The 22,865-nt window shown below is 37.6% G+C and overlaps 1 protein-coding gene across 2 annotated transcripts; it reads right to left on the bottom strand.

Annotated features, from left to right (window-relative positions):
- Positions 1 to 826: 826 nt before the first annotated feature.
- Positions 827 to 22,834, bottom strand: HCFC2 (host cell factor C2). Of its 2 annotated transcripts, XM_085322643.1 has the most exons (16): positions 22,642 to 22,834; positions 20,477 to 20,625; positions 19,895 to 20,055; positions 18,500 to 18,708; positions 17,900 to 17,984; positions 16,744 to 16,847; positions 15,892 to 16,080; positions 14,381 to 14,566; positions 13,815 to 13,918; positions 12,687 to 12,849; positions 11,447 to 11,647; positions 10,262 to 10,332; positions 8,876 to 9,010; positions 6,478 to 6,663; positions 5,213 to 5,498; positions 827 to 3,805 (listed from the first exon to the last, which is right to left on the bottom strand). In XM_085322643.1, the coding sequence occupies exons 1-16, from the start codon at positions 22,805 to 22,807 to the stop codon at positions 3,780 to 3,782; spliced, it is 2,421 nt and encodes an 806-aa protein (XP_085178769.1). In that variant the 5' UTR covers positions 22,808 to 22,834; the 3' UTR covers positions 827 to 3,779. The 2 variants fall into 2 exon arrangements, with proteins under 2 accessions (XP_085178769.1, XP_085178768.1); XM_085322642.1 differs by lacking the exon at positions 827 to 3,805 and having other exon boundaries at positions 3,812 to 5,498.
- Between the last annotated feature and the right edge of the window lie 31 nt (positions 22,835 to 22,865).

Below are 22,865 nucleotides of genomic sequence, written 5' to 3'. Positions count from 1 at the left end.
TTTAWTTTCAGCTAAAGCAAGGATTACAGAAACGCGTGAAAATGAGACAACAGTTACTCTCTTGTAATAGCTATGAACACAAGGAAGGAATCAATTTGGAAAGACGACAGCTTTTGGTGCTTATTTATGTGGAGCCTCTCAAAAGGTCTAGAAATGATTTTTTTTTTTTTTTTTTAAAAAGACCTGTCAGTTCACTTACTCCTCCCGTGCTTCCGGAAACATTAGAACATATTTCCCCATGGATTCCCCACAGCCAACTGCAATCGAAACTTAGCAGCTTGTCCCAAGACTCTGGCATTTTGAGTAGAGCTGGACATGCACGTGAATCACATCCTTGTTGCAAGCCTTTTGAGCACGGCAAGTCCTCGCTCACATCCCATCCTCTTAAACCGTAATAACGTAATACCAAACCCCGCCACTCATTCTGAGCCGCCGCAACATAGCTGCTGCATAGACAGGGCGACTAACCTCAAAAGCTGCTTTCAGAGCTAGCAGTCTGCAAGCTGCATGGCACAAAGACACTGAAGGGGGCAGAGAAAAGCGGGGGAGCACGGCGACTGCAGCAGAAGAGAGCGGGGTGAACAGGAAACAACAAAATCAAAATCACCACCACCACCAAACCGTCTAAGAGAAGCAACATAGGGTAACCAAAAACACAAACCGGGAAGCGCTTCTTACGGAAGAGTGACACTCAGTATTACGGAGCTTAACACTGAAGTACCCACTTCCCAGGCAAATGCATTCAAGTCTTTATCGTCCTCCTTTCGGAAGGAGCGCAGAACCACACAGTTTGCACGCTTTGAAAAAGCGGACGTACACCACGGTGTTACAATGCCTTTGAGAGGACAGCCACTTTATTACAAAGAACAAGCGATGCTCGGAAATAAGACTGATCAACTTTAATTGTACAAAATGTCAGTTTTCTTGTAGAGGTCATTAAAGAAACAGGCCRTAAGACTAAGTTCACATCAAATTCGCTATTCTGAAAGGATCAGAGAACAACAGTAATACCTATTATATTTTCAGAGTTCACGGCATGATCGTGTGCTCTACTCCAAACTACATTCAAAAGATATTGCTATAATTACTTTGAAAACACAAAGTGTAGGTTATTGTTCACTTTATTTCCACTTTCACAAGAACATTCTTAAGGTGAAGCTGTAGCAATGCCTGCCTCAACTAGCCTGACTGCTCTATGCTTACACAGTCACAACTTCCAGAAYAACTTTAGTAAACCTAGACATTACTACAATATGGATACTGTAATCTGATAGACTGCAGTTTCTGCTATGTCCTTTAAATGTCATATGAAATAAATGGATAACACAGATTCTCAGAGAGCTGATGTCAGCAGCCTTCTAAATAAATTTAAAAATCAAAGTCAGTATTTGTCTGATATCTAGTTAATAGGCAGAGCTAGGTGGGATTTAGACATGTTATAAATACAGTTCTAAAAAACAGACCACAATGTGTATTTTACAGTGTGCATCACAATTTCATTTTGAAGTAGAACCGTGAGGAACTGAAGACGACTTGCGTATGTTCACTATTCAACATCACCCAACTCGGACAAAGAGAAGAGAAAGTGACATCGTCTGTAAAGTCAGCTGGAGAAAGTACGCTTACAAGGAAATCATAATTTCATTAAAACGCCACAGTTTTACCCTTTGGTAGTTGTGACATAGCCATTGGAAAAAAAAATGTGCAAAGTATGTGAAATCAAGTGCAAAAAAACTCCACCCAGACACACCCGACAGATTTTATTCTTAAATAACAGCTCTACAATCACAGCTATCAACTGAAAAAAAAAAGCCACAAGTGTTTTCTCTAAAGGCTTCTTTCACAGTACTAAAAAGAAAAAACAAGTTATATTTTCCTCGTTACAGCTCATGTGTATGGCATTTTAGTTATCAGACATTATTGGTAGCAAGATGATACCTGATGAAATGTATCAATGTATTCAAACACAAATATTTTAAAGCCAGTTAACTTCAGGAAAAGTTCTATACATTCATACTATAAACACTGCTTGGAGTGAATCTGTGATATCTGTCATTGTCATAAACACAAGATTCTTCTCGGGAGTAAAATGATGCATATTACTCCTATGCTGCAATTAACACTATTATAGTGATTTATGGTCCCCAGCACTTTCTACGTGCTACTGCAGAGCGTGATGTGTTACAATAATTAAGGCTGTATCAGCAATTCCGTTACAACCCTGCCTTTCAGGGCAACTAAAACCTGGCTATAAAATCTGCTCTGGGACACTTGAGCTGTCAAATCTCCTCTAATATTTTAGTAATACTTCTCCCACCAAAACAGGCACATCAATTCTTTCAGATTATTTACAAATGTTCTTAAGACAAATTTAACTAGCAGAGGCAATTATTTCTACCTTGATTTATAGTCTTTTGGCATTCAGGGCAAAATTAAAGTGCAAAGTATAAACTTCATTGCACAGTAGAGTAATTTAGATTTTATGCTAAAATAAATCCTATTTAGGTGCCTCTATCTACTCATCTAGTGACCTTGTCCAACTCAGCCATTTTCCTCTACACTTTGGTAAACATATGGTTATATATAGATAGATAAATAGAATTAAAAATGTTTACCTTTATTTCACTACTGTGAACAAATTTTTCTTTTAGCACAGGAATGGATCAACCTATTCCTAGAAGTAATGCTTTTTGAATTTATCAGCTAGCTAGTTAATGTAAAATGATGCATAGTAAAAAGGGAGATACTGAACTTGATTGGTAGAATATACTGGTAAAGCAAACAAGCACTTAAGAAGATTAACTAGAATAAATATGTTGGAAGTTGCCATATAATATGTGCAAAATTGCTTACCAAGTATTTTAAACTTTGGTTAAAATTCAGATTGAAATTTTACAGAAACATTATGAAAGCAACACAAGTGATTACAAACACAGGAATGAGGTAAGTTATTATTAGTGCAAAAAGCAAGCATATGCTAAAAGCAAAGCATATGGATTAAAAAAAAAAAGAGAGAGAGAGAGAGAGAAAGAAAGAGAGAGAGAGAGAATGAACCCCATGGAAGTTTTAACACGTGACCCTAAAGGTCTCTTGTAAACATTGGTATTTACAAGTTTTAGATTTGTACAACTACAAAAGGATAATCCTAAATATTAGTAGTGCATTTACAATGAACTTATGTTTTTTGTAATAGGAGAAATGACTAAGTTTATCTTTTTCCTTTTAAATGTTCAGGGGATATTTTTCAAGATTAAGATATTTGTTACAAATAGTAGAAAATTATTTCTTTACAAAAAAAGTATATATTAAAATATTTATACATTTTAAGTTACTATATAATAACTGGAAAATTTTGCCTTGTACTCAAGACACCACAATGAAGAATATGATGTAAGAAATTGAAACCAATCAGAACTTGCTCATATACCAAATCTTTATGAATTATCTGTGCAAGATCTGGAAGAATCATAGGGACTCTACATCAAATACTGCTGCATTTGCCATTTTTTTTCCCCTCCAAGTTTGAAAGTAGGAAATTTTTAACTATCACTGCCAGAAAGGGCTGCTGGATAGGGTATGGTCCTCCACCCGACCATCTTCAATATAGTTAATTCTATATGGTAGTTATACCTGAGCAAGGCTGTGTAACGTTGTTTCAAACATAAAAAAGGTTATATAATTTTTAAGATAAAAACAATGCAAAAATAAAATATTTGTAGCATTTACAAATAGTACAAGAGTTACATTACATTCAAAACTTGAAACTTATTATGTTGTTTCTACTTTGAGCTTGATGTTTTCATATCTGCAAAAAGAAGGAAACATTGTTAAACATTTCATATTTAATCTCAGCTACACCTTCAAACATCTTATAACAGTAAATACTATTTTAGAGTTCCAGGACATGTGGATCATTGTCAAAACCCCTGCCACTCAAAGGGTTAAAACAGGCTCAGGATAGTAAACATTACAGAAGACAACTTCTTCACTGTTGCTCTCCAGCTCAGAAATGGCAGCCAAACAGGTACAGCAGTTCATTGCTTCCCCCTGGGGTGYGCATGCTCTGCCACTCCTAACCTTCCTCCATCCTTCAGGACTTCTTGCTGAGCAGAGACAGTTCCTGACACTGAGCCAGAAGAGGGAAGGGGTGGAATAAGGGGAGAAGCCCGCAAATCTACTTGCTTTAGGCCTCTGATCTTCCTTACTTACGAGGTCTGCCAGAGCCAACGCAAGACAGAGAACACTGCGTAACGCAGACAAGGGGAAAGAGGGTGAAAGCACCTCTTCTGGCAGCCATGACCTGTTAGATTGATTTAGCCATCTTGTCCGATCACATCCTTAATTGGCTCACTGAATTAACAAGCCAAGAAAATGCCAGTTTCAGCACCCTAAACTGAAACTACTTAATTGATGGTATGAGAAATTACTAAGTAGATAAAGTGGAAACTGGGARCAAAGAACCACTTAACCCAGCATATACTGTGGGATTATATGCTGCTGCTAAAAGTCACAGCTCCCCTCTCAGCAATCATTTATGTCTCTCTTCTGCGGGCACTGGCACTAGCCTTTATACAGCAGCACAGCAGGCCACACCAAGGAACTGACCAGGCTGAACACTAATCTTTATTTTCAGCCCATCCATTCCCATACCTACTTCATTATGATCTTGTATAAATTCAAGTGCAGGCAGGAGACGGCAAAACCTCTCCTGGCTGTAACACGGACTTCAAAAAGTCTATGTTAGTCACAAAAACATACCTTACATCATCTCATGASAAATTATTTTGATATGGAACGGAAGAAGATTTAGAGAATAAAGAAAACTCTAAAATCTTCTCCTCCACCACCAAAAAAGAGAGACATGAACATAACTAGATTATTTTACTCTTAGAATGAAAACCTTTAAGCTGAAATAAAGGCCAGGGAAATCAGAAGCCTGCTAAGCTACTGTCATTTGGGGGACTGGGTAAGATTTAATAAACAGTATTCAGTACTCTTGCTTGTCTTTGCTTGTGAACAGACACTAAAATTCCTTTAGTGCTATGCTAAATCTACCAACCAAATGTTCCTAAAACTTCTATACAGAACAACAGGACATTTCCAGAACTTTACATGCATTGCTGAGGAATGTGCTGGTTCAAGAGGCATAAAAACCTATTTTCTCCACCATAGCTATATTCCATTTAAATGCTGCATCTGACACTGACTTTACCTTGAAGCCATCGAACTTGTGTAGCCGGTCCATATCCTCTCTCATTCTTTGCAGAAATTCTGAACACTATAGCAGGCCGGGAAGTATAATCAACATGAGCATTTGAAAGCTGGGCAGCAGTCACTATACAAGATGTTTTAAGACCACAGTATATTCTCATAAATACAAGCTGATTTGGATTTTCCTGTAATTGTGTGGAACGGATTGCTAAATAAGCAGAATATTCTAAAATATTTCCAGAAGGTGAAGCAGGAGGCTCCCAAGAAAGATGAATGCAGTCTACACTCTGAAGAAAAAGAAAAACTATGATACTATGCAGGTAGTWACTAAACTATAGATATATCTGTATTTTTTATACATAAATTTATACATACACACCCACCAATCACATACATACTCTGAAGAGTATGTGGAAATTCTAACTCATTCGATATTCWTTATTCCAGAATAAGTGAGCATTTAGGCTTCCTTCTGGTGCAAATGCAGAGCCAAAGATGTCAAAGGACATTTTGGAAAGTTAGAACATTCATTTTCTGGGCCATTCAAGATAATTAAAGAAAAATTATACTTCCATAAATACAAACACAGCACATCTTAGAGGTGGTAAGTTTCACTATTTAAAAATACAGTACRGCATGAAAGTGAAATCCCAAACAAGAAAATTCACCTATTACTAAAACATATAACAAGTTACAGAAGCCAGAAAAAACAACACATAAAGCAAACAAAAACAAATCAAGAAGCTCTCCAATRAAAACTCTTGATTTTAAAGGTCACAGGTGGAACTTGTTGGGTAAGCAGTTTGAAAAAGATATCTGTTTAAAAGTCAGCAGCTTTGAGATAGAAAYGCATCTTAATATGCCAATTCATTCTTCTAATAGCCATATAGTTTTACTTGTTGTTTTATATGAAAATAAAATAAAAAGTCAAAACATTATGACTCTTTGGAAGCAATGATGCATCTTTTGGACTTTTTTAAACAGTGTAAAGACCTATAAAATTAAGGGTACAATAAGAGAAAATTGTGGGAAAATTCTCAGATGATTAATAAAGATGTGTATCTGGCAATACAATCATTAAAACCTAAATAATTCTTAAGATTTTTAAAGACTATWTCATTGAGCAGAATTCATCAACTAAATGACACTATTTAATATGAAAACTTTCACTTTCAAAAAACTCCAACAATGAAAACCAGGAGTTCCTAGATTAAGTTTGTGAGTAGAATTTTATACAGCAGGACTAGAATTACCTCTGTTTCTCACCTTAGTGATTTTGACTGTTGAAGGAGCTCCAGGAAAACCAGGAATGCAAGTCTTGAATTCACTGATTTTACTGAAAGGGCCAACACCACAGCCATTAATTGCAGCAACTCTGAACCTGTACACTGTGCCTGGAAAAAGATCCTGTTTCTTAAGTAATCTATAGTCCGGAACATCTGCATTTTCCATCTGAAAATAAAGTAAGTTGTATTAAATTGTGAAGTATTCTAAACACTCTTCATCTAAAACATACACACAGTTGTGAAATAAAGTGAGATAAATCAATTCTCAGTTTCAATTAAGTTTATTAAAATACTTCTGTATTTAATTCAGAATTTACAGAAAGGTTATGACTGAAATGCTGGCCTACATAAAAATAACAGATCTAAGAAAGATTATGAGACTAAGTCTCTAATCAMAAACATTTTTCAGGCATTGAAATTGAGTTGTACCTCTTGGCTAGTTTTACTCCCATGTTAAAAAAATACCTGTAAAGTTTTGTTTTTTTCTTCAAATGTGTATCTTATAATGTAATTACTATACTCCTTTGTCTTAATTTTTTTTCCAAAAACAGTTATTTCTATAGCTATGAGTTGCATTTTACAAGAACAGCACTGTGGGCTAGTAACAAATAAGTTTATGAAACATTACACGTTCTAATAGCTTAWGTATTTCCATGTTTAACATACGTATTCACATACCTCTGAAACTTTCTATGAAAATATTTCTCATGAATAATGTATATGAAATCACAATCCATATAAAACACCAAAATGTACTAAGCTCTTTAAGAGATGGAATATTTATAGTAAAGTGCTTTCTGAAAGCGTTCTATTCTTTTTTACTGTCTCAAGAAAACCTCTTGGTTTGATGTCGATTATCTTCATCTACGCTTAACATCAGCTACAAGCCATCTCTCTTGCCTAACCGATGGTAAGATTGGTTTGCTCCTCAAACATCCTCCTATTAAAAATACTAAGGCTCTTATAAGTCAAGGAGAAAAAAAAATTATATACTATATATACATATATATATATATATATATATAGACACAGTACGTAACAGGACAGCATAATCTGTATTTACAGAAGTATACAGAGAAGGCCGAGAGGCTTTAGGGGTGCTCAGGTTACCTATTAATACGTACTTACAGACCAAAGATCCACCCACTAGTTCTATTTTCTCTAGTGTGCCGTATCTGCAGGTAAGAGCTTTAAGCATATTTTTAAAAAACTGTTATTAAAAGGYAAAGCTCTAGAAGTAAGGCAGAGATCACTTCTAGCAGAAGGAAACCATTTGATGAAGGCTAGGTTACATATAAGTGTCAGTGGTCACTTACACATACTTGACACATGGGATTTTAGTTCTGAAATGAGCTCAAGCATCTATTTAACTGAAGCAGCCTCCTGGCTGTAGGTATTTCTGCCCATTTATGTGAGATATACCCATCAGCTATGTTTCTTTGTGAGGATGTGAAGAGGATGGGGCCAAAATCTTTTCAGTGGTGCCCAGCACAGGATGAGAAGCAACAGGTRCAACTGAAACACAGGAAGTTCCATCTAARCATGAGTGAAAAACTTCCTTACTGTGAGGGTGACAGAGCACTGGAACAGGTTGCCCAGAGAGCTTGTGGAGTCTCCATCCTTGGAGATGCTCAGAAGCTACTGGGACAGGGTTCCAGGCAACATGCTCTAGGTGACCCTGCTGAAGCAGGGGAGTTGGACTAGATCATCTCCAGAGGTCTCTTTCAACCTCAACCAYTCTCTGATTCTGTGAGTCTAGTTCACTAGGAAATCATTAATACACAATTTTGCCATCAAAACTGCAGATATTTTTCAAGTTTGTGTATAGCATTTTCATATGTAAACTTTTATGTGCAATAGCATTAAATGAGAGTGAGCTAACAAAAAAAAACAAAAAAAAACAAAAAAACAAAAAAACCCAACACTATTCTATGTTTCGGCTTTTTAAACATTCTAGCTTACGTCTTATTCATTGATTATGCTTTGAAGTTTCTATTTACAAATCTTTACTCACAAATGATTAATACATTGTAGTGTGGTACTGAAACAAYATATTAAAGAGTTTCATATTTTTTAAAAGAGTTTATTTGTTTGAGAGTTTAAAAATCTTTTCTAAGGCTACAGATAAAACCACGGAAAGAATTAGTAATAGCACCGTAAGACCCTCCATGTAATCATACAAAAATGATAGAAGAAAATGCATCTGGTTTAGGAAACAACAACAAAGTGAGTAAAATTTATCAGAAACTACGCAGTCACAAAGTACAAAACTCCTATAAGGACCAGTTTCTGCTACAGTATCAGAAAATCCCACATTTTGTTGTCAAGCATATGGGCAACAGATTACACAATAGATATTTGCAAAAATTATCAGCTACCTTGTTAGAGATCAGTGTTTCCTCTGGCAGCAAGTAGAACTGGCTCACCACAGCAGTGTTGTTTTTAAAAATTCCAACATCATACCACTGTCGTTCCCTTGTTCTCCCCGTTGCCATCTGTCTTACTGGAGTTTTCTAGTATTTTGAGCAAAATGTTATGTATAGTATCCATACTTCAATGTAATATAAGAAAGTTACATTTCAAGACTCAAGTATATGTAAGAGAATCCCTTTCACACCAGTAAGTTACTTTCTTATACTTCAAAAGAATAGACATTGGTTATTAAAATACTGTTCAAAACCAGCTGGTTCTTAAACATCCATTTAGACACAGTCCATCATTTACAGAAAAAACAGAACAGCTGTAGTTGGCATGACATCTCTGACAGTCTAGTTTAAACAGGGAGGGTCTAGAACTAGGTGTCTGTAGCAGCACATAGTTGTGAGTTAACTCATCTCAGAGGTCAAAAGGAATTTTGCAGCATGGTCCAACCTCAGTAGCTCTATCTGGGATTTTGCAATCCCTCTGCCCCAAACATTCTCTTAGAAAAGCAGCTGCTAAATTTGCTCACAGCTGAGAACAGGGCCTCTGCCGCAGTGTGGGGCAACGGTGGAGGGGGTCATGGGAACTGTTCCTGACTGTCCCAGAAAGACAAACTGCCTTTCTCTCTTGCCCATCTCCAAGTACCAAGGAAGGTCCTCGGATGGTCAATGCTGCCCAGCACACACGGACGCTGTTCCTGCTAGCATGGAAGAGGGGCTGGGAGTGGCAGCTGCTATTGCCAAAAGCACCCCAACCCTTCAGTAGCAGCTGCTTCTTCCCATCCTTAGCTCCTCTCTTTTGGTGGCAACAGTGGCACCTTGGTTTTGTGTGTTAAGTAGTAAGCAGGTGAAATAGTAGGCATTTACTTTTTCAGGCAGTATTTACAGCTTGCATAGCCAGTCCCCATCTCCTCTAGGGAAAAACATCAAGATGTCAGTTCAGTTATGTTTCAAACCTACAGATCAGCAGCTAACACTACATCTGATCCAATACATACTTCATATTAAATTTAGTTATGCAGACAGAAAAACATTTTTACATTTGCACATCATGCAGCAGAGACCATTCTACTGTGYCAGATGATAAACTGATGATTCAACAGCAGAAACACATACTTATATATCTTCTTCCAACTACACAACTGCTACTTAGACACAAATCAAACCCACACAATGCAATCAGTTCTACAACAGAAAATGTTCACCCCTGTATTATTCATTCCAAGCCCTAAATACACCTTTTCTTTCAAAGAGATACAATCAAAGGAAAATAGAAGAACCTTTAGAACTAATCAACTGTAGAACAATAAATATATCAATTTGATTATACTTCTGCAGACTTACAGAAGAGTGTGTATCATTCGTCTGTCCAGCATTAACCCTTGTTGAAGGAGTGATAAAAGCAGTCTCAGCAGCTGGAAAGAAAAATTTAAAAAGATTAAAGATTAATTGATGTGAAAAATTGCAAACTAAGTCCACAGAGTATGAAAGTTGTCACAGATAGCCATTTACAATAATCTGTTGCAAAAGTATGTTTCAGACTTCTTTTGCACGCACTTTTATTCATAACATGATCAATGAATTTTGGTTTGCTTCATATTCACAGAAAAATTTTAAGAGCATGGTATTGCAGGCAACTGTAGATAAAGAGCAGACAAGACAGGACTGAGAAARTCCTAACAATTGACAGAAATAGGAATTATGGAATCAATATGGAATATTTGTGAACAGAAACTAAACATTCAATTTAGGCAACACTGATGACACTGTATGAACAATCTAAGCATGAAAACTTTGCTTCTGACATTAATTCAGAATGAATTTTGAAGAAGAGCAATTCATTTTTGTAAATAACGTTAACAAATGTGAAAAGACTGYTTATTTACATTTAAAATTGAACCTTAAAAAGATAAAGTGCATGAACAAAGCAAGGAAATATTAGTATTCTATTCTTGTGTTTCTGGGTTTTACTTTCAAATATAATACTCTTTGGTAAAAATACTACTAACATAAGTATAGTTACTTATATTGACTAACATAAGGTCAATATGAAAATATAGTTCTTTGGTTACACAGGACAATAGAAAGCACAGCTTGTTTTTCAAGAAAAAAATATACAAAAAGTTATCAATATATTAAGTTTCTGTATCACTGTTTATTGATTTCTCAAGCAAACTGTGAGGAGGTCACCATGTAAACTGGACAAAAATCACTGAAGGAAAGCAAATGTGCTACAGGCACCAGAAGTGGCTAYCCCTCCTACTTAAAAGATGGACTTCTGCATAAATAAAGACTTTTCACTTACAAAAGTCAAAGGAGTTTACAAAAATATAAAAAGGAATATCCTCATTTAAAAAAAGGTATGTAAATCATGGCAGAGATCACTTAGGCTGCCCAAGGTCATCAATGCCCAGAGCCCTATCTCAATCCCAGGYACTAGTCAAGATAAGAATCCCACCACACTAGAGGAACTCTGATGGCCTTAGATATATATGGCTCAAAATACAGTATGTGAAACACATTTCAAACCTTCAGATTTTGAATTGAATGTTGTTAGTGAAGTTTCATCTTTAACAACTGCCCCATTTGTACTTGATGATTCAGTTTTAACAGCCTGCTGGGTTACCATAGTTTGTGTGCTGGAGACAGTACTGGATACAGAAGCATCAGGATTTACAGTTCGTTTGTCCAAGTCATGTAATTCACCTACATTTGCTGAAGTCTGAGGACCTTAAACAAAGAAAATATTAACCAAAATTCAATATTGATGATCCCTAACAAATCTCAATCTAATGGCTTTAGTTTGACACAAAAGCGGAGTTTAACCCAGTTTTACATTAAAGCTGATTACAGTCAGTCCTAATACTTTCCTTGGATATTTAGTTTTAACAATAGTCTGTCTATATACTTAGAAACATTTACACACATATTAGTTCTACTAAAACAGTAATTTCATGTGTTTCAACCTTGTTATTCTGTATCTATTTGGTTAAGAATGGTTTAATTCAGAAAAAGAATCCTAATGTGAGAATAAGTATCCACACAAATCAAACAGACTTAAAACATCAATTTTATATCATTCAAGATCATTAACTGTGGAAGTCTGTCTCTTGCTCAACACTTTAGAATTCAAACTTTCCACACTGTAATTGAATTTATACTGCAAGGAAAATGACAATGCCAACTACATATAAATTGCTTGAGAAAAAAACAACAACAACAAACAGGTCAAGTGATTGGACCTGGATTCAACCCACCAAATTTAAAGCACTTCAGAAAGATGTCTAAATCTGACAGTAGTCATCTTGTATTCCCTCTGTGGTTAGATAAACATGCACCTCTCTAAGTCACATCAGATCTTATATAGGCTAATAGTTCTTTACTATTAACAGAGAAGTACTGTCAAAGAGAGCTTGAAGTTGCTGTGAACTTAAGCTAAATGCCTCATCTGAGTGAGATGAATCTGGTCCTGTCAATCTGGTCTTTGATGTTAATAGGGCTATTTATGCTTAGACACAGACACATTTGCCATCATAATATTGAATATACTGAGAATTTCATGTTACTTGCAACATTTCAAACAACTTACGATCTCACTTCTCCTTACTTCCTCAAAATTCYAAAGCATATGTACAGTAATAACTAGCACAAGGGTTATTTTTTAAAAGGCAGCTAAAATAACTTTAAATGGCAAAATAGATATAATCTCATTCTATGTCAACAAAATTTTAACTCTCACTTTTTATTTTTTATTCTGTAAATATCTTACTTGAAGTACAAACAGGCAGATGAGAAGGGGCATTTGATTCTTTGAATCCTGTAGCATCTGCATGGCTTTTCATAGTTTCTTGTGTAATCTTGCTTTCAGGTGCTGCAACTTTTTCTTTTCCTTCCATTTTTAATAATGAGTTGGATGAAAGGGAAACTTGGACCTAAACATTAACAAATGTATTGTTTTTGTTGACTGCAAAGACTAGAAATTTTAGTTGCAAACATGGCACAAAAATGCTTGCTCAAAAACAACAAATAAATCCTCCAACCAATCCCCCTGGCATTTTAAATTAAACAACCAACCTCTTAATACACCTTATTTTAGGCATTAAAAGAAGACTTATAATCTGTAAGTTGGCTTGAAAATGTCTCTGTCCCATTCTAAATTTTATCTGAGGGTGGGCTCACACTTTTACACTATTAGATGAAAGTTCATTGATGCATACATTTAGATTCCTGGAGGGGAAGGGAGGGAAATCACAATAACAAACGCTTTACCAGTACATAACTAAGATATTTCTACCGTTAGCAAAATTCACAGTGCATCTATGTGCATTTTTCACAAGAATACATTATTCAAGGTATTCAGTACATCCAGTACTGATCTGAGGCGTAACATAATTAAGGAAAAGTCTGAATTTCTTAAAATCCTCTATCCAGTTTTTCCTCTCTTTGTTTTAAACTGGCAAAATAGTAGCATGCATACAACTGCATAATCAGAACAGATAATAGGTTTGTATTAGGTTCTTTCTACAGCATAAAGTAAAATATCAACAAAACCTTAAGAAAAGAGAAAAAGACTTAGGTCTTTTGCCTGCCACATTAATTTCTGCAACATTTTGATAATGAAAAATATTTCTACTGGTACCAGGCTCCCAATTAGCATTCTGGAAGCCAGTACTCTTGCACTTTCCTCCATGCATTACCATGTAGAGGTCTTTAAAGACTGTCTGTCAATCACAGAAGTGAGAAGGATGTCAGAAAACTAACCACTTTAGCAGATTTTTTTCTTCTTTAAGGCTTAAGTAGTATGCAGGAACTGTTGGAAATGAACAACTGTTTTGGCAGTTCTCTTGCTTCCCAYGCTACTATGTCACTTGGGCTTTTTTATTTAGTTTACACTTACATTGTTAGGAATGACATTATTTGTTTGGCTGGGATGATCCACCTTCATTTCTGGATAAGGGATGCTAGTCAATGATTGTGGACTTTGATGTACAGAAGAGCCACCTTTCAGATAAACAAAAGCAAATTCCCATCAGTTACACAAAGCTTAATATTATGTCACGTGGAATCTCTTCCAGTAAGCAAGAGCAAGACTCAAAGTTGCACAAAAAAAGATTTGGTTGCAAGACTGAAATGAAATTGTAAGGCCAAATAGTCAGTTAAAATCTTTTCGCTGTGGTCTCCTTTCTCAAACCACACCCAGCATTGTACAAATACATACATGTAAATATATCCATTCAAACTGCTTATGGTCGTAATTCACAGAGATAGGTTAAAATTCTTCAATAATTACAGAAATTTTCATACATAACATACAGAACTATTACACRTTTTGTGAATAACTAAAGATTCAGCATCTCAAAATAATAATTATTTTTTGTTCATTTGTTAAATTCCTGCTAAGTGCTTATGTAAATCGCTGTTCCACCTTTGGACAACATTAGCGTGGTGTGATCTGACCAGTACCTTGTGAACTGAGTAGTGATGTCTCAGRAACCCCAGTACCAGGTGTTCCAGCCACTGACGGCACTGGTGAGTCAGAATGTAGTTGAAGTAGGTACCCTTCAACTGTAGGTACTTCATCCCATTTCACTTGAAAAGAGTTGGTTGTAGCTCTAATCAGCTGTACCTGTGATGGTGCTGGAGGTTTCTCTACAGAAACCAAAAAACAGATACATTTGAAATTGCCTTGAAATTGCCCTCCTTTATCACTTTAAGGAATAACTGCATAATGCAAACAAATCAATAGCTCCTTTTTCATCTATGTACAGTACATACCAGCTACAAGAAGAAATAGTTGTCAGAGTTTACAAATCAAGTCAGAGAATGATGAATTGCMACTCTAGAGTGTTTAAAATTGCTAAAATTTTGGTGTCTTTTCTTAACCTTAACGGCTCTTCTGTTGCCTGTAAGTCTTTGGGTTCTATACACATCATCTTAAGGATTATGGAGACAGGAGATCCTCTCCCTTTCTAAGAAGGGGTGCACACAGTTCTTTGGCTCCCAAAGCRTTATGTATTCCTAGAAAGAATTCACAGAAGACTGGGCTTCCTTTCTGCCTGTTCTCTGTAGCCAGAGTGAACTTTCCCTTGAACTCCCTCTGCAGAGGCTGCAGGTCTGGCATGATACGGTGCTGAGGCCCTGGCCCCCTTTCTTGCCCTGATGCCTGACCAGGCTGCATTCTCAGACATATCCCATCCCAGCTACTCCTCTCTTCTGAGAGAAATCTTCCTGATAAGGAAGGAAAAAAAAACAAAAAAAAAAACAAAAAAAACAACAAACAAAAAAGTAAACCCCAAAATGTGATTTCTATTGCTCTAAACTGTCCACAGCTTCTGGTAATCGTTCTAATCCCTCTTCTAGGACAAGGAACAACTCCCGCTCAGCAGCACTATTCTAGTTCCCTCTCTCTTAATACCATCTCAGAGCCCTCCTAACAAATGAACAATCATCATGCCAGCTACTAACGATTGATTAGTGCTCCAGAATTCCCTCCAAACCCAGCAACAATTTTGTCCCTTCTCAGGGACCAGTCCATACTCAAAGAGTATCATTGTGCAGTCCAGGAAACGAGGAAGCAGCAGCAGCAATGATCCCAAGAGGAAGAGAGGTTTGGTAAGCAAAGGTAAGTAGAAGCAGCAAAGATCACTCCGAAGAGGCCAGGAATCTTGAGTTTAGGTAACATACTCTTTAKTACACCCTGTATCTACCAGCTCTAGCATGTGATACAGAATTTAGCCAAAGTTCTCTTTCAGAGGCTCTAAATAAGCCTTCCTGTTTTTTCCAGTTTAAATTATAGCTGTAGTCTTCAAACAATCAACAGAAGAAGGGCGCTTCATTAGAATAAGCTTTAGAATTTAAAGCATCTTTAAGCTTGCTACAGCTTTAGAGCTTCTGAACATGATGCCAGCTTTCCATATGCTAATAAAATATGGAATGGAACACAGTACAGGTCTATTTATTTATTTCTGACTCACCAGTATCAAGGTACCAAAGATCTTTGCAGCAAACTTGATTGTTCCAAGCTTTTCTGTAACCATCTCTACCACTCCAGATATACAGACGAGTACCCACAGCTACAGCACAGTGTCCTGCTCTTGGCCCTGGTAACAAGTTACTTTTGTCTTCCTGGCAATCCGAAATCAGACCTATCCATTCTGTGGTATCTAGTAAATGAAACTTGAAAAATTCAGTTTCTAGATGTTTACTGAAACAAGATATACATATGTTAGTACACTTAACCACGTAGAATAAATGAAAATACATCACCTCTGTYGTTTTTATAGATGACTGCATTTAAATTTTCAGCATCTGCTGGCTTTTAAAATTACACCAAAGAGAAAGTCACCTGAACCAATATTCCAAATAATTTGCAGTACATGATCAATTCAAACAAGATCAATTTTCTGATAACTAGATATCTCTCTCAGACAAATATGAGATCAGAAGTTGAAGATTCAGGGACAATTCTGTCACAGTTTAGAAACACATTGATTTCAGATACTGTCTTGCATGCTATATTCTACATGAAGCAGGAGTATTTACATTACCTAATATTAAAGTTGCATGAACAAAAATTTACATTGACAAATTAGCTGAATGCTCGGGTGGGGGGGGGGGGAGTGTCCTCAATTTCTCCAGTAAGTATTCAAGCAGGCAAATTGACAGTAAAAATCACATCCTAAGAAAGATGCAAAAACTGAGGTCTTTAGTCAAGACAGTTTACAACTCTGCATCTTAAAACTTTACTCGGGGTTCTCAAAATACTTCGTTGTGTTAAGAAAGTATTAATTAAAAATACCCACTCCCAGAAAGGCAGAAGCACTAACCCAAATTTAGATAAGAAAATGAACCGGTACATTTCCATTCACCATCATGAGCAGAAATTTCACTTCCTGCTGACTGTGGAACCCATCCACCAAAAACATACATTCTGAAATACAGGAAAAGAGGGAAGAAGAAAAAAAGAGAAAAGCTAATTAACATTTCCAGGCCTGCTGCATGTGCTCTTCCAAACTAGGACAAAACAAGAGCTTTCCAAGAGTTTTATAGTTCTGGTTACAGTTCTGAATTTATTGATACCTCCACTCTTCAGAAAACGTTGCTGCATACATCTAGCTTTTGAAGACTTTAAGTGAATTCTAAGTTTTAAAACTTTTATTATTATTAAACATAACTCCTGGAAACAGAGGTTAATACTGTATTTTGTTTACAGAACAAACTTAATACTCTCCAAAATTACATGTTTACATGAACTTTTCACAACACTTTACTGTAGAYCTCTCATTAAACCATTCTAAAATTAGAAGGCAGATATCTAAGTCAAAATATCAGACTTGAATTCAGATATCAAAATTTAAAGTCATGGTACAGACTATAATAAAATTTTATATAAATAATAAAGTTCTCATGTCAGAAGATATCTTTCTCACTTCTTTCCCTCCTTGCTTCTTCCTCCTCACCTCAACTTGCAAACTGATATAAAGTAGGTTGAAATCTGTATCTAAAGTYCATTTTGTCAAAACTCTCTCTCAAAATAAGTCATACTGTCAAGAAACAAAGTAAAAAGGGACAGAATACAGACCAAAACTTGTCCACAAAAGCATGGAATGGGTYTTCCTAGAGCTAGCTCTAATCTTTGGGTAGTTTCTTTGCAGAGCTAGTTCACTGTGTCACAGTGTCACTCAAGCTGGCTCCTGACAGAGCCAGCTTAGGTGCAGCTGAAAATAACCGAGAACTCACAAAGGTGCCTTAAGAATSCTGGAAAACTGCTTGGGTGTCGGGTAGATCCTGCTAGCTAGGAACACTAATAGTTTGCTAACCTTACRTAACAGTGGCACTTTTTAATTTCCACTGAGGTAGGATAATAGAAGTAGAAAGGCAACCTACAGGGCTGCTGGTTTATACTGAGCAGTAGTGGGTAAGCACCATCATTCTCCTACTAGGTGTACCTTTCTATAGTTGAGCTTTTAACAACAGACATACTTGTTTCCTATTACATTGGCCGTATGGAGACTTCGAGGAAGTGGTACTGTCCCCTTAGTTTCTGGTCTTGACCAGGTCATGGTTTCTAAAAGAAAAAAAAAAGAATAGAAAATCCTCAAACAAGTTATTACTGTGTATTTCAATTCATGGATTGTAGGAGAAAACATATCTCTAACTATACTCAGCAAGAGAAGATTCCACCTTTTTTTTTAAGTGGCTGCTTGGAAAAAAAAAACACTAAAAAGCATTTAAAGCTTCTTTTAAAATTCACAGAAAATACTAACAAACTACCTGTTTAGCTGTTTATCAGAAACATACATTAAGATGACTTTTKTTATAGTTATTAAACTTAATTATCACAGTGACAGTTTGTAAAGCACTAAGGAAACAGACATCTTGCAGCATAACCARTATCAGTGAGGATAATATATGCAAACAGTACAGCATCTACCTCATTCTAAAAATTACAGAAGTGTTAACCCTGCAGTGCAGGTCTCAACAAAACGTGTGCTACATCACATCATTAATCTTCATATACTTTAGTTTTTCTTCACAGATGGTTAGGCCCCTGCACTGACTTATAACAGCAAATAAACTCACCTATGTCAAGCTCCCAAAGATCATTAAGCCTACAGCCACACATTCCTCCAAATATATACATCTTTGGACTTCCCAAATCTTTTCTGCAGTATATGATGGCTGTGTGAGATTCTCGGGGAGATGGTAAGATCCCTTTCGTCACAGGAATACTCCAGCCAACAACTCCAGAACCATGTTGTAGCTCCAGTTCATAGAAATCATTTAAATATCTAGGGTATTGTTGAGAAAATATGAAAAATGCACTTATAAACAAGATTATGAGCAACCTTTAGACCTCCAACACTTCCAAATATTACAGAATTCTATCGTGAGTGTTGTATTTTACTGTCCTGCCAAAACATCTGATGGCATTCTAGACAACACCATCACCCTCAAACTCCAAAATACAAGCAAGTCCAACTTACTACTTAAAAGAAAAAGGAAACAAAAGAGAGACCATGACTCAATCCAGCATATCTTTTAAGAGTACTGTGGTAGTTAGAAGTAGAGAGGACCACAACTAGGCAGATTAAAAAAAATAATAATTTACAACTTGTTACTTCTAAGAAAGTATGCTTTCATATGATATGAGATAGTTGTATTCCATGAGAGAAACATTCAAAATTACTAACAACACTTAGCAAAGTTTGCTACATGCAAACTCAGAAAAAAATGCAAAGTTGTAAGAAATGCACTATGAYATGAGCATTAAAGACATGAACTTCTGTAACTATAAGACAAAGGATGGGGGGAGGAAAGTTGCTTCTTTCCTGAAGTCTTCAGGTTGGCCAACAGACAGTTAAGTCATTGCTTGCTGAATCTATCGGCAAGTTATTTTTAGATAATTGTCTTTGAATCCTGGTATTCACACCAGAAAACTTTTGTCTAATGAGCTTCARATTGCCTGCCTGTAGCTTCCTTGGTGTCCTCAACTGCAGGTGAACGTGGAAATAAAAACTTCAACTTTGGCATAGTAGTATTTGCTGATAAGAAAAGCTGACTYCAGCTGTTACTTTAAACAGCTTCCAGATGGATTTGTAACTGCTTTCCACAGCCTTGTGGAGGAAACTGAACTTGTACTGTAAATTCACTGATGACTCTGAGACAGTGATTGTTTAAGGAATTCTAACAGATAACCATTCTAAATAGACTACCAAAAATGTTACAGGAATACACCACAGTTTGTTCAGATTTCCCTGCAAGTGTCACAGCTTTCAGTTAGTGAGACTAGCAGAAGAAATGTTACAGCTTCTTAGCATGCAGTGCTCCTAAACCCCCAAAGAATTGAAATGTCAGTACCGAGTACACAGAACAGCCTCCCTGTGTACTCTTCACAGTACAGAGGAATACTCCATTTCTTAGAAGCTGTCTWATCTAATCATTTAAGGATATTTAATTCAGGCCAGATCAGCATACCTGGGAACGTTATTATTTGAATCCTCACTTTCATTTGCTAGGCCACCAAATAAATAGCACTTGTTACCGTACAAAGAAAAGCTGTGGCCAAGTCGAGGACAGGGGAGTGATCCAGTAGAAGGCGCTTGAGGTTTTACTTTTTTCCAGAGCCATCGACTTGCCTTAAAGACAAAAAAAAAAATACATTCAGAAATATCTTCAATTACATTTGTTCAGTCAATAAACTAATGTTATCTGAATTCCCAGGTTACATCAATGACCATTTATTTTTGAATGATTTTTAAGGGAATGCCATCCTTTTCTTAAGGCATACATTAACAGSAATATGTAAGTGCTAAATGTCATGAAATACTTCAAATATTTCACACTTCATTTAGACTCTCTTTGCTGCTGTTGCTAGAAGTCTCTTTTAAAAAAAAATTAACTTTTCTCCACCTTCAATATCTATTTGCAGTTTATTTTCCCTTAAGCAGAGCAAATCTCATCTAACTTCCTACTGCAGCTCATAATTTAAAATGCGTTTGTTCAAAAATACATAAACAAAATAGTCCTTGAAATAGAAATGTCTTCATACATTCCTACCTGCAATTCATATAAATCATTACTGTATCTTCCATATTCAACCATTCCTCCAAAAACTAGTATTCTGGTACCATCACAAACAAATCCATGGGCTGCACAGCCTGGAGGAATATCTCCCCTTACTGCAGGAAGAAACCACTGATTTGTAGCTAGAAAGAAAAGAGAGGAAAGAAAAAGTGTCAAACACTGARAAATAAAATGCATTTTAAACTTCTCTGCTTCCTGAAGAATTACCTTTTCCCTGCATATGACTATGAATGGGCTATTTAACGAGTTTTTAAAGAAGTCAGTTAATTGAAGAAAAAAATATTTTTAAAATACCTCTATCAAACTAATGCTAATACATGAAATGAGCACATGAGAGCACTATGACTAAGCCATTTACTAAGGGCCACACATCAATTTAATAAAATTGGCAAAAAAAGAGAGGCTAATGAGGAGTGTAAGTGCAGTTCCACATAAAAGACACAGCCATGCTAACTCAGAAAGAGCTAGCTCTAGAAACAGAATTATTACAGCTTCAGCAGCATGGCAGCATGCCTGGACTTAACAGCCCTATTGAAAAACTAATTACACTATTCTGGGACCAATGCTAACATCTACAGAGCTCTGTGCTGGCACACAGAAGAGAAGAGGCACAGAGGCAGGAAACAACAACAGAGACAGCCTCATTTAGCACCAGCATATTCTAATTTAAACTGTTCTGGAACTAAAGAGTTAAAGTAGATAGTCACCTTTTTCCTAAGCTATTTTCATGAGTAGGAGGAAGAAAAGCAATAAACTGGACATGTCCCATGAACCTTCCTGCAGGGGATTAAGATGTCCCCATTGTATGCCATTAYCCTCAAAAAACACCATGCTCATTGCAGGAGTAACAGGTGCCCAAACTCAGGCACCCCAGGTAACAACCTTGCATCTCAGCCTTCAGAAACAAAGGTTAGCTGGAGCCAAAGCACCAGGCTGAACTTCTACAACTGAGCTATGGTTGTTTCTGCCACTGTTGCAAAGGGGCAAACACCTTCAGTGGAAAGGAGGAAAAAAAAAATCAAAACCCGACTGTGCAAGACTCACTCAGAAAGCACCTGTCAGACATCTGTTCTAAAAGAGACAGTATATTTGTACTAAGAGCTTTCTTTAGATTATCTTTCACAGCAGTGAACTTGAGACATTTTTTGGAAATGTGATYAAGTACACCCATAAGCTACCATAGAAAAATGTGTTTGCTATTAAAATCTCCAACAGAACAGAAGATACTTTCCTTTGAATGAACTACCTCCAAAACATTTTCTTACTCCCAAATTTTGTCTGAGAAATACCCGACAAAAATTTCATCACCTATTTTTTCGTGGAGTGTTTTTGAATACCCCAAAACACTGAGTACTTCTAAAGAGCCGATAAGTTAAAAGGATAGTCAGCCTGCTCTACCATTATGGTTTTGCTGTATTCTGCAGTCAGCCAGTAATGAAAAACCGAGAAGCACCTAGCTCTCCCATCCGAGGCCAAGCACTGAAATTACGCAAGAGTTCTCCAGCCTTGTACAGCACCCTGTGGCAGTAACTATTCAGGCATCTAATCTTTCACGAATAAAACTGGCCTCGGGCAGTTTCCTGTCTGGAAAGGCTCCCAATGCCAACATATTCACTTTTCTAACCAAGATTTATTTTCCAGCACGTTCAACTCTGTGAGCCGCCGCCAGAGGGGTGGTGGTGGGGATTTAGCACTCAGGGGGGTAGAGTGTTGGGGGGCGGGGGGCGCTAAACCCAGAGCCTCCAGCCTTTCTACCGAGGCCTGCCCGGTGGAGAGCCACACGCCCCAATACGAGGCAAAACAGCACCGATGGGAAGCGCGCAGAGACATTTTCCAAGCTGCTTTTCCCGGAAAGCAGAATCGCCCCATCAGCATCGCCCAGCACAACCCCGGAGGATTCCTCCCTCGCCATTTCGGCTCCAAGCAGGATTTTAAGCCAGGGCCCGCCCGCCCGCTGACGGCGCAGCCGAGCTCCCGCCGCCGGGGAGGCCGCGGCGAGCCCGGGGCAGACCTGCGGGGGGTCGGCCCAGGACCTGCGGCCCTCCCCCGGCGGCGCCCGCGGCCCCGCTGCTGCTGCGCCGCCGCCGCCCCTCCTCCGCCCGCGGCGGGCAGCGCCCCGCGGCCCCGCCCCCCCGCACCCGTGTTGTAGACGTGCAGCTCGTCGGCGATGCCCTCGTTGCCGCCCCCGAAGATGATGACCAGCTCGCGGATGGCGACCGCGCGGTGCCCGTGCCGGGAGCGCGGCACCGGCCCCGTAAACGAGGACACCCGCCTCCAGCTCAGGCCAGCGGCGGCCGCGGCCATCTTAGCGCCGCTCCCACAATGCACCGCGCGGACGGGACAGGCCCCGGGCGGGCGCGCC

This window comes from Rhea americana, unplaced genomic scaffold (genome assembly GCF_003343005.1).
Source record: "Rhea americana isolate MKP2758 unplaced genomic scaffold, rheAme1 scaffold_79, whole genome shotgun sequence".
Lineage (NCBI taxonomy): Eukaryota > Metazoa > Chordata > Aves > Rheiformes > Rheidae > Rhea > Rhea americana.
Note: the sequence above shows the minus strand (reverse complement) of the source record. Positions and strands in the feature narration are given on the sequence as shown.